Here is an 11,625-nt window from a genome sequence, read left to right on the forward strand (position 1 = left end):
CTCCTTTTATCCACATAGCATCCAACAGTACAACGCCAGGGATGCTCAGAGACATTATTATCATAAGGCATTAAAAAAAAGACTCCTCAATTTTTCCCTGCCCCAAAGGCCAGGTGCCAGGAGAGCGGGAGCTGTCGAGCAGCTTTAAGAGCCACTGCTTCGAGCTTACACTGTAGTGTTATATTATGATTATTACTACTTTATTACTACTACAAAGCCTCTACAGACCCTGTCCTGCCCTATCCTGTGAAGGTCTCACATGCAGCACCAGTGCAAGAGCTTGCGCTGATCCTGATCACACACCCGACCGACTGCCCTTCTACTCTGGTTCAGAGTTCAGAAATTCTGGCTAAACTTGGAGGAACTCAGTTCCCACCAGTGAAGTGATGTGGGGAACACTAAAGGGAAAGCATCCAATCACCCTAAGTTGTCTGAAACCATCTTCTGGGTTCTCAGGACAAAACAAGAGGAAATGAAAAGGGGAAGCCAAGGACGATGGCAGAGACAGAGTCTTGACACTTGGTGAGTTTTTCAGGCCAACTTTCTCGTGCCAGGACATCAACCTACTTGTGAAGTTTTCAAACACCCCAAAGACATCTACAGATTTCACAAATTTAGGGCTGACTCCCTTAAGAAAAGAAGTGGAAAATTTAAATGAAAAAAAATCAGCCCGAGTGCAAAGCTAAAAAACAACAAAACAAAACAATCTTTTTCACTTTCTCTTAAGGCTCAGGAAAGCTGTTGCTTGTCTCAAGTGCTGCACATGCTGCAGTCCTCAGAAAGCAGCACTAGCACATGCAGAGGGCAACACAGAAAGTGGCTAAATCATCATTTTCCAACGGTTGACAAGACCCAGGAGCACAAAGACGACCCTGTCCTGGTGACACAACCACGCACACAGGGAAAGCTCAGGCTCGGCCGACCGGAAAGCCTGGCTGGCAACTCAGCAGCTGCACCCCAACTAATGTGCTTGTACCCCTCTCTGAAAAAATCCCGCACAGTCCACCTCAATCTGCCACCCCAAGGAAAAACCCTTCAACTATTTACGTGGCAAAAAGCTACCAACCACTCCGCCACCTCCTTCAGCTCTGCTCGCTGCCAGTCACGCTGTGCAGGGTCACTTAAAACGTGTCCAAGTGCTTTCCAATATTGCACTGCAGAGCCTGGGCTCACAGCCCTACAGCACGCGGCAGGAGCCCAGAGCATCTTTCCAAGCAAACACCCTGCAACGCATGGTGCTGCACCTGGAACAAACCTTTACCCCAGAAATCTGGAGTGAATGTAATGTATCATGGGGCAATTCTGAAAACCCATGGAAAACAACAGCAAAACTTCAGTGAAGCATTAAACATGTGCCTCAGTGCTTCTCAGTAGGGATGCTTTAACTCAGGTCCCACAACAGAAAGTTAACCATGCTTTTTCCTGTGGATGCTCTGATCCCTGTCAAGCTCCCACACAATATCCCACTGATTAAAAATCAGAAAGATTTGAAACTCAATAGGTCCAACACCACCAGAAACCACAGCCCTCCAGTACCGGGAATGGAGAACTAAACAGCGAGCAGTTAGCCAGCGCGTGTGTGTATGCATGTCCTACACACCAGTATAAACTGTGCCTGTGGCATGATCTCAGATGCCTGCTTACTGCCTCCAGATGAATGCAAAACCCTGGCTCAAACCTGCCAGGCACAGCCTCAGCAAAGCCATGCTGGAGGCTGGCTCTTAAGCCCAGCTGGAAAGGCTTCATTAAAACCATGAGTCCTGCAATTTCTTCACAGCAAAAACAAAATGGAAAGAAGTCTGGAAATTCAAGACATCGTTGGACTCCTAACCGTAAAAGCAAAGTCCTCTGCAGACAGCTTCTCCCTTCCACCAGCCCTCACGACACGGTCACAGCATGGCATAGACTGCGGGTACCCAGGGGACACTTGATGTCCCAGCGCAAGTCACTGCTGACTGCCACGTGCTGGGAGCGGCCGTGGGCATGAGGAGCCTTGGTGCCTGCAGCTTTGGCTCCGCCAGGAGCAAACACTCCTGTTGCCTCATGGAAAAAGCCGACATCATCTTCCCGTGACAGGACCAGAAGGACACGCCTAGGGTTTAATGCGTTCTCAGCACTGTTCTGCTTCTGAAGGGGTGCCCACTGAACGGAACGGAAAAGCCCTGGGAGTCAAGTCCCCAGCTGGCAGTGATTTCCACCCTGAGCACCCTCCTGGCCCTGGTGGGGACAACCTGCTGTGCTTCTTGGCCAAGGTGGCTTGGGATGCGCAGGAGCCAGTACTCAGGGACCTTGGCCAATGCTTCATGTCCCCGTGTGTACAAAATGGATGTGAAAAAGCCCATGGGGACAGGAGAAGAGATGCTGGGGGACAGCTCTGATGGGATGAGGAGACAGCAGCTGCCCTGAAGCAGGAGACACGGCAGAAGGATACTGGGGAAAACTGAGCTGAACCAGGCAAGTTTCAATGCATACAGCAGTCTGGGTGGCACCACCTGCCAGGGGTGGGCCAGAGCAATGCTTCCCCTGCCCAGATTTTCTCAGAGCAGCCAGGCTTTTACTGTTGGGAGAAAGGGAAAAGGGGAAATCCAAATAATTTGGCTCTTTTCCCTTTTTCCAACACCACACAGTTTTGCCAGGGGAAACAGAACCCAATTCCCATCCTATCTCAACGTACACAATGACGGACAGTCCTCAGGAAGTCTGACGCGAGGAGACAAGCCAGCACTACTTGACGTCTTTTCCGTTTAATTCCACATTTCATTTTGTTTACGGTTTCAGGGCTTGATCTGAGCAAGCACCCCGTCCATCCCAGCCGTGTCGGGAAGCTCTTGGCAAAGCGCTTGTGCACGCGGCCATACGTGCCACCGTGCTTCGGGGAGACACGGGCATCCCCAGGCAGCTCCTTCCACACTGAGAACAGGGGCAGGTTACGCTTCCCCTTGGAGCTGAACATCAGGAAACTGTCTGAACTCCCTTTCCTCCTGCCCCTCATTCATAAATTTAATAAAATAACAATAATGATAATAATAAAAACAAAGGCTTATTGGAGCTGTTTCTGCTCAACTTTCCACAGTCTCTTTTCATGTCACTCTCTGGAATCAGATTTTTCAAGAAATACTGTGAGAAAAAAAGAATAATAATAATAATTATAATAATTATAATAATAATAATAATTATAATAATAAAAAGCATCTGGAACCAGCTCAGAAGATCTCTAATGCTTTTCAGCTTGACTGACTTGGAGTGCATTGACCACACCATTTATATTTTCTTCAGGTACCTGCAAGAAAACAAAAAGAAAGGTCACGCTCTAGCAAAAGCCAGGGAAGGACGATGAGGAAAGGAGAAGCAGAAGACGAAGCCAGAACAGTCCCCAGGTGCCAAGTACTTTGCTGATGGACACCTGAACTCCACTGAGAAAGGACTCCACCTACGAGAGGAATCCTCTAGTTCCTGTGGTAACCCTTGGAGCAAATGCGGCGAGTGGGGCCTGCCTGTTTTGTGGGTGCTCGTGGGGAGGCAACTGCTCTGCAGTTTTCCTTCCCTTCTCTTCCTCTCCCCTCCTTTCCCTTTCTTTCATTGATAAAGCACCTGGCTGGGGTGAGAAACGCTGACTGCATGGATGGTCGTGTGCCACCTCCCCTCTTGGCCCTGCTCCCTGGCCCTGGCAGACGGAGGAGCAGCTGGTCCCACCTGGGACCACAGTTGGGCAACAGAAAACTTGAGAACCCTTTCAGTGCCATCACTGCTCCAGTGCTGGGTCTGGCTCAAGAGAGACACTGCCTGTCCAAAAAACACCTTACTTCTTGCAACTCCCCACACACCTTTCGCAGAGAGGAGGGAAGGGGCTGCCCAGGTAAAGGTCCAAGACTCATTTCACCACATATATTCCAGAGATTTGATTTATGCCTCAAAGCATTTGTACCCCAGGAGCTCACTCATGCAAGGTGCCTGCGCTGATGGATTTATGTGGCTGTCTAAGGGCTCCATGAAGCTTTCCAGCGCATCCTACAGGTTTGGGACCCATAAGTGTGGGTGGAGAGACCCATGTTGGTGACAGGGGGAACGTGTCCATCAAAGGAAGAAGAGAAGTCTGCTTGTGGTGGAGTGTCCCAGATGGTGTGGTGTAGTATCTGAACTTTGTCCATCCTGTGATGGGACTTAACCGTAGAAGTCCCTATACAAAATTATTAGTGGGTGTCTTTTCACACTTACTGCAAGAAAAAAACCTTGTGACAGAAGATGCAGAAGATCTCAGAGTGACTGTCATCAACAGAAAAGAGTATCACAAGTTACACCAGAGAGAAAAGAGGCATCTGACGATGACATAAACTCAAGACAACACTCAGGGGACAGGCAGCTAACAGCTCTTGGAAAGTGGAAAGGGGACTGAGGGAAAAAGAAATTATCTGTGAGCTGCTGCAAGAAGCCAAAATTATTCACGTTAAGTAAACTGAAGAGGGGACTGCCTCCTCTGCGAGATACGAGCCTTTGGCCAGGAGCACAATACCTGGATTCACTGGACACCCTCTAGAGCTCAGAGAGTGGAAATACAACTGGACTGTGATTTTCTGCAAGGCTCTTTACAAAACTGAGGCAAAACCCCCATGAGATGTAATAAGAAAAATGTTCAATTTTCCAATGGGAATGATGGAATAGGAGCAGCTAACTCTGATGAAGTGTGAACAAAAGTCAGCTGGGAAAGGAAGAAAATAATCTTAAAACATCCATACAGCAAATTCCTCTGGGTTAGGAAGAAAACCCCAACAAACCTCTACCACAGAGAACAGGACTTTGAGACACGACTCTTCACTGCCTCCCCTCCATCATTTTCCCTGGTATGTTGAATACTGCAGTGGGAGAAGCTGTATGACTCTGTTTCTCCAGAAGATAATGAGAAAAGACATAGGAATCAATTTTGCAAAACCCATTTTCTTAGCCAGCCCCAGCAGATGATCAGTGAGTCTCTCCAGACGCTCCTTCAGACCGGCCAGTTCTGGCTCCCCAGCTTTGACCTGCACAGACCCACCTCCTCACTTACACAGAATGGGCTGAACCTTCATTCACTGCAAAACGCTGAACTGTCTTAACATCAAGGGAATTGTATCAATCATACCGCAAACGTTTGGGCTGGATTTTCTCCAAGACAGATGTGTGAACAGTTTTGATTTGTAGGATACATCCCAGCATGCCCCAGTGGAGAAGTCCTACCCCTTTCTGCCCCATAGAAAAGATCCTTAGCCCAGGGAAAATGGTGCAAAATGTTCACATGAGGGCAGATCAAAGCATCTACCATGAAGGGAAAAGTAAAGCTCTAAACTACATCCCAGATACTGCTTTGGCCTTATGACATACAAAATGCTGGTGAGGAAGAGCAAGACGCCTCCAAGCAGGAGGCACCGAGAGCAGCACCTGGGAAAGGGAAAAGGGACACTTCTCACGTGTCCTCTCTAGAGGGAGCTGGAAACCGTAGCTCTCTCCAACCCGACCTCATGTCACCCAGGGGACACATCAGACACCTGGAGGTTCCCATCTCTGCACTGTCGCACAGAAGGATTTCTTCTCAAGAGCAGGTCTTGATTTCCAGAGCAAGATTCTACAGTGAAGACCTGAGTATTAACAGCCAGGTGAAATAAAAAGTTAAGCAACAAAAAACACCTTAAGATTCACAAGAGAAAAAACCGGTCAAAGGGAACAACGAGCTCTTATAAGGCACTTTTAATTGTTGACAAGTACTGAACAACCTTAAAGAAAGAAATGGAGGACATAGGGAAAGGATTCAAGGTGCACACAGACCTTGAGAAATGTCACTAGAAGTCAAAGTGTCTAGGTAGCAAAGTTAGGGAAAACATGACAAAATCGATGTGAGGGTCTTGATTAACAAAACTAATCCAGAGCCAGCAAGCCCAGCCACCATGCCCAGAGCAAAGTCAAGCCGAGGAGTGCTTGAAATGCACCAACATTCAACACATTCTGGTGGAAGGGCTTGACGGCTAGGATAGCACCATCCAGATGGTGCGAGAGAAGAAAACAGCAAGTAGCAAGGGAAATACTAAAGCTGATTTTCCTAAGGAAGATCCTTAGTGCATGGTCCAAGCAATACCCTGTCAACTGCTCGAGGCAGGGATCTGCCAGGCTCAGATGCAGCGGGGTGAGATGCTTTTAAAAGGCGGAGCTGCCTGCAGAGTCATCACAATCATACGGCACAAGTTTGAAGTGAAATATCTCTATCAACTGACAGGGCCGAGCTCTCCAGATACTGCTTGACAACCAGAAGCCCTCTGCACCTGTGCTCTGCACAGAAAGCCCGCACCTGGGGCCACAACAACGGGTAGGAATGTGAGGCAAAGCTAACAGTATTGATTTTAAAATGGTGTTTTATTAGCTTATCTTATCAGTACAGTTAATATTCAAGAAAGTAAGACAAACATATATAACACTTTGACCTTTACTATCTGGAATAATATTTACTTCTTCTCTTTACACACATGACCCATAGGCTGCAAATGGTTCACATCAACTGTGAAAACTCAAAGTAATTAGCTGAAAATAAAAGCCCTCCTTGAATTCACTGGAGCTTTTATAGGTCAAAAGCAGGGCCTGAGCAGGGAATTTACAGTGATGAAAGGAGAACTATGGTTCAATAAAGGGCACATTTAAGAAAAAAACCCGAAAAGCACAAAGCAGCTGAGTTTTCTTAGCTCTGCTAGCACACGGGCTACCAACTCCTGCCCTCAGGACTTGGGGAATGAGCTCAAGTCAAATCCCATCCTGTTTGTGGCTACAGGCATAGCAAATTTCCATTTTCAGGGCAACTACTCATTTTTAAGTATTACCTATACAGGCAAAGAAGAGGTAGATCTAGAAGGTAAAACATCCACCAGTATAAAAGAGAAGAGACCCCTGCACAAATGGCAAGACCCTCACAATGCTGACTGTGCGGTACCTGCATATGGGCACTCACAAGATCAAACACAGCAACACCTTCTCCTTCCCTTGCTGCGCTGCCAATTATTGCTATTTTAGCAAAGGTCAACACCATGAGGAGGATGATGCAGGGACAGCAGAGTCAATTTGGACTCACAGATGGTCTCAAAACACAAAGGTTTGGCCATGCAGGTACCAAGAGACGAAGGCAGAGGTCTGCTATTGGGAGATTCTCCAAAAACCTCCCCCCACACAAAGGCACCCTCCTGAGAGTCTGGGGCCTCTGACTATACTTGCAGGAAAATGGAGAGGGTTTGTGGCTGTTTCTAATAAACGCAGTGACACAGCGGAAGAGACTGATCGGGGAGATGGTGAAGTCTTCACTGCTGCAAGTCTTTGAGGACTGAGAGGAGCCCTTTGCAAGAGTGACACTTGCTAAGACAGCTTTGCCTTGGGGTAGGGCTGGGCTTGGTTCAGGAGCCTCTGACCCAGGGCAGTGACAGCCAGGAGGCTGTAGAGAACTATCAGCTGGGCTACATCAGAGCAATGACCTCTGTAGATGGGAAATACTGTTCTCATTATGAGTTTTCTCCCAGGGAAAAGATCTCCCCTATTCCAAAGAAGCTGTCTTGGTACTCACCAACGCGTGATCAAACTTAAATGTACTGATGTAGTAGGCTGGGATGTCGGCTGCGGCCAAAGGCTCAGAAATCTGAGCAACAATTCCACATTCATCTGTGGAGGAGATAAAAAAATCAATCATTGTCTGAACACCACCTGTGATTCCTGCAGAACTCCTGGATCTCACCAGCTCCACATCTATACAGGGAGCAGTGTGTGAAGAACCCTGGCAGAGATCTTCAACCAGAAGAGATCATTGTAGCAAAATGTGGTCTTTCTCATAGAATCAGGCTCTTTGGCCACGACAATACTTTGCACATCTGATTTTATTGCCTTTATTTTGTCGCAAAGAAATGTAATTCCCCCAGAAGCACAAAACATTAGAACTGGAATGATCTTCAGAGGTCCAAAGAAAGTCGATTAATGACGGTCAGGAAGGAAGCAACAAAACCAGTCTCATATACCCTTAACTTCCATTTTTCTCTTTAGTAGTTGCTACTGAACACTTTTCTTTGCATCTCTGGGAGAGGAGATGCTGACCTGCTGGTCAGCCTGGACACGGTTTCTGGACCACAACCCCTGAGACAAGATTTCAGGCCAATTCAAAGGATTCATCTGTCCTGTTTGTCACAGATCAATGGTACATTTCTTCTAGGTGAAATCTGAGTTTCACTGAACCAAAGCGAACATTTCAACTTGACTGCAAGCTAACATATTTGCACATCACATATTTAGGGAACTGGTAGATATCCTGATGGCCCATCAATGACAAATACCATGCTATTTCTATATATTTTGCCTCTAAGATACATAAAGAGAAGGTGCATGAACATTTCCACCTTGCTACTTTTGGTCGTCTAGTGTAGAAGTTGCAATGAAATGTAAAAAAATGCCCAAACATTTTCCAGAAACGTTCTTGAAGCCTGGATTTGGTAACTGTATCAGAGACCACGGGAAGGAGCCCCAGTGCTTTCTGAATATCAGGCCTTTGTCACAGTATTCAGATCAGACTCCTAAAAATAACAAGATCACTTCTGCAGATGTGAAACATTTGCTCTGTGCTACTTAGGTACAATATTCTTGTGAGTAGAGAAAACATTAGCAGCACTGGATGGGAACCAGGTCTATGAACAGAACTCCCTCTGAAACTGCTATAAATCTACACTAAATCTACTAAAGCCAGGGAGATGCCCAGGGACTGCACTGCAGTACCACAGTGCCTTCTGACCACTGATTTCAGTAATCTACAACGCATTCCCATGCCATCTTTTTGCCCATGTTTTCTCTTTAAACAGAGACCCAGCTGTAGCTACCTCTAAAGTCCAGCAGATTAATGCAAAGTAGATGGAGCTGTCAAGCTTGTAGCACTTTCCAAAGTATATTTAGAAGTCTGACTTATTAGGTAGGAGTCAGACTCCTGCTCTTGGAAAATCTCAGCTTGCAAAGTCATGTTAAGCTGCTAGCTCTTAAAAAGCCTCAGCCTCAGATGGATTTTTCCATCGTCCTTGAAGGCCCTGAGGTGACTGACTACCTGTGCACCAACTGATCCCCCAAATGTTTACCTACCGAAGCCAAGAGGCTGCCCACCAATCCGCACCATCTTCCAGAGTTCGCCAGATGCACTTGTAAACAACAAATTATTAGGAAATCTGTAAAAGAAAAGGAGCACCAAATGTGGCAATTAAAATCCAGCAGTGTGTCAGATTCTGCCTGCAGGGATGCTGCTGCTCCTGTATCCCTGCGCTGCTTGAAGCCAACAATTGCAACAGCAGCAGCTCGGTGAAACTGAGAAAACTGAAGACAGATGCACCTGCCTGCCCCTCCAGATGTCCCACGGTAAACCAGCATCTGATGCCAGAAGGGTGCACAGGCACCCAGAGAGGCACAGAAAAAAAACTCTGAGAAACAGGCCCGTGTCCCAGCTTTATAAACGTCAAGACTTGTTAATCTGAAGGCTTGATTTGGGCTGCACTTAGGGACACCTAGGGACAGAATATGTTTCCATACCTATTCTTAGCACGTGAACAATGACCACTGTTTTTGTATCTAAGCCTCATCAGTGCTTTTTTCCATATCAGCCCTGGGAGGTCCCTGAGATCCCTGCAGAGATCCCCATTCCTTAGCAGTGGAAAGAAGAGCAGTGGCCAAGAGCCTTGCCCAAGGTCAAGCAGGCATCTGTGACAGAGAAGGAACTGGCCACTCATGTTCCCCAAGCACTGGGCTGCCACTTCAACCCTCTAGCACCTCTCGACAGAGGTTTACTCCAAGGTAGAAGAAACTTTCAAGAGGGCAATTAACAGTTTGCAAAACAAGTTCCTATGGCAGGCAAGAATCGAACCCAAACAGTGCACCGTGTGTCAAGAGCAAATCCATGCATCATATCTCGGCCAGCCTCCTGCCGAGCCCCCAGACCTCAGCGACTCCAGTGATGTGATGCTGCAGTAGCACAAACAGGCTGATGGCTGCTTCCTCGCTGACTTCCTCCTGGCCAAACAAGTCATGGGCTCCTGCTGCACAGGGATGACTCAGTTTGTCATCATCACTACGAGACTGCACCAATCCCAGCCATGTAGAAAAGAAAGGTGGGAGGCCCTCGCCCTACTTTCGGCTTTACCAGTAAGACTTCAACCATGTACACCACTATTTATTATTTTTTTGCTCTTAAAAGCATGACTAATGAACAATGGAATAAAAATGTCAAAATAATTTTGCTCCAGTGTACCTCTTTCAAAAATGAGACAACCCTACATTACACTGGCTTCTGATTTCACTGAGGGATTGGACAGACAAGCCCAAAATTCGGGAGCTGGAACTAACATGCCAGACTTCACTCAGCAAAGTGACAGGGTGTATAGGCACAGGACACCCACGCAATGAGGCTCCCAGTAATTAACATGTAGGGGCATCAGCTGCTTCCTGCTCCTTTGAAAACGTCTTGGGTGCTTTTTGGAGACCCTAAGACCAAAGCTCACCTCTGCTGTGTCTGGACATCCATGACCAAGGAGATGTAACCCTCAATGAGAGAAAAGGAGAAAAAGCGAATATGTCCCGAGTCTTCATTGCCCACCACTGAGTCTTTTACTCTGAAGAAACAGAAGAGAACAACATTAACTCCAGCTGGAAGAGCAAAGGAAGGCTTTTAAAGCAGATACAGACACTGAAACCAGAAATGTTCATACACCGACTTAGGGAAGTGACACTGAGTCCTGTCACATTACACTGCTTTTCATTTTTTTGACTTTGCAGGGGAAAAAATGCCAGTCCCCACAATTGACAAAACTCTCCTCTCTCTGCCCAATGTCCTCCTGCAGGAGGTTGTGGGCCAGGAGCCACAGGCATCAGTGGGCATCAGCACAGCCAGCTGTACATCCTCCAGTCGTACGGGGATATGAAGCACATGGATCACATCGCTACTCTTAGCTTAAACCTGAAAAGGCTCAGCTTTCTAAAGCTAATGGATGTCTTTGGGCACCCTCAATCTCCTATTCGGCTTCCACCTGCCAGGACAACCCTCTTGAGCCTGTGAAACCTCCCTTCCTAAGCACAAAGCACCACAGCAGCATAAGGCCTCAGCAGACCCCTGGGCATCTTGGAGGAGCAACGTGAATCTGTGCCTTCTGACACAGACCACACCTCCCCCGGGAGCCTGTCTCCCTGCCAGGACCTACCCATTGGAGTAAAACATGACATCCATTAGGAGTGTAGCAACAGCGGGAAGGGTATCTGGATCCAGGCTGGTGACGCAGAACATATTACTTGGACTGGAAAGGGGATGAATGACAGGCCTCTGAACTGAAAGAGACACACACAGACACACACAGCTATGAAGCCACGTCCCACCAGATGTGTTATCCACGCACCGGCTGCAGAGAAAACTGACAGTGTTTGTAGGAAAGTTCCTCACTGCTGAAGCCCTGCTGGTTCTCAGACAGGGACCGAGGAGCCTGGGGACAACCTGCGTTTGCGATGTCCTCCCCAGGGCATAGGATGACATCATCCCGAGAACCCTGCCCTGCATGGAGGGGCTGGGGGCTTTCAGGCCATGAGGTGCATCCACAGGAGACAAAGGGCCAGCTA

General features: G+C 47.5%; 1 protein-coding gene across 1 annotated transcript; it reads right to left on the minus strand.

Annotated features, from left to right (window-relative positions):
- Window positions 1-2,936: 2,936 nt before the first annotated feature.
- Window positions 2,937-11,336, minus strand: GATSL2 (GATS protein-like 2). The gene is made up of 5 exons (XM_010186610.1): window positions 11,217-11,336; window positions 10,521-10,631; window positions 9,115-9,197; window positions 7,568-7,662; window positions 2,937-3,280 (listed from the first exon to the last, which is right to left on the minus strand). Exons 1-5 carry the CDS (start codon window positions 11,297-11,299, stop codon window positions 3,215-3,217), a joined length of 438 nt encoding a protein of 145 aa, XP_010184912.1. The 5' UTR covers window positions 11,300-11,336; the 3' UTR covers window positions 2,937-3,214.
- Between the last annotated feature and the right edge of the window lie 289 nt (window positions 11,337-11,625).

This window comes from Mesitornis unicolor, unplaced genomic scaffold (genome assembly GCF_000695765.1).
Source record: "Mesitornis unicolor isolate BGI_N332 unplaced genomic scaffold, ASM69576v1 scaffold41246, whole genome shotgun sequence".
Classification (NCBI taxonomy): Eukaryota; Metazoa; Chordata; class Aves; order Mesitornithiformes; family Mesitornithidae; genus Mesitornis; species Mesitornis unicolor.

What these genes read in the sequence shown, in the direction of transcription:
- GATSL2 (XM_010186610.1), bottom strand. Translation starts at nt 11,299, where the DNA reads ATGTTCTGCGTCACCAGCCTGGATCCAGATACCCTTCCCGCTGTTGCT. An exon ending in GTCATGTTTTACTCCAATGG is followed by an intron (nt 10,632 to 11,216) that starts GTAGGTCCTGGC and finishes CTGTTTCTTCAG; the next exon opens with AGTAAAAGACTCAGTGGTGG. An exon ending in GATGTCCAGACACAGCAGAG is followed by an intron (nt 9,198 to 10,520) that starts GTGAGCTTTGGT and finishes TTTCTTTTACAG; the next exon opens with ATTTCCTAATAATTTGTTGT.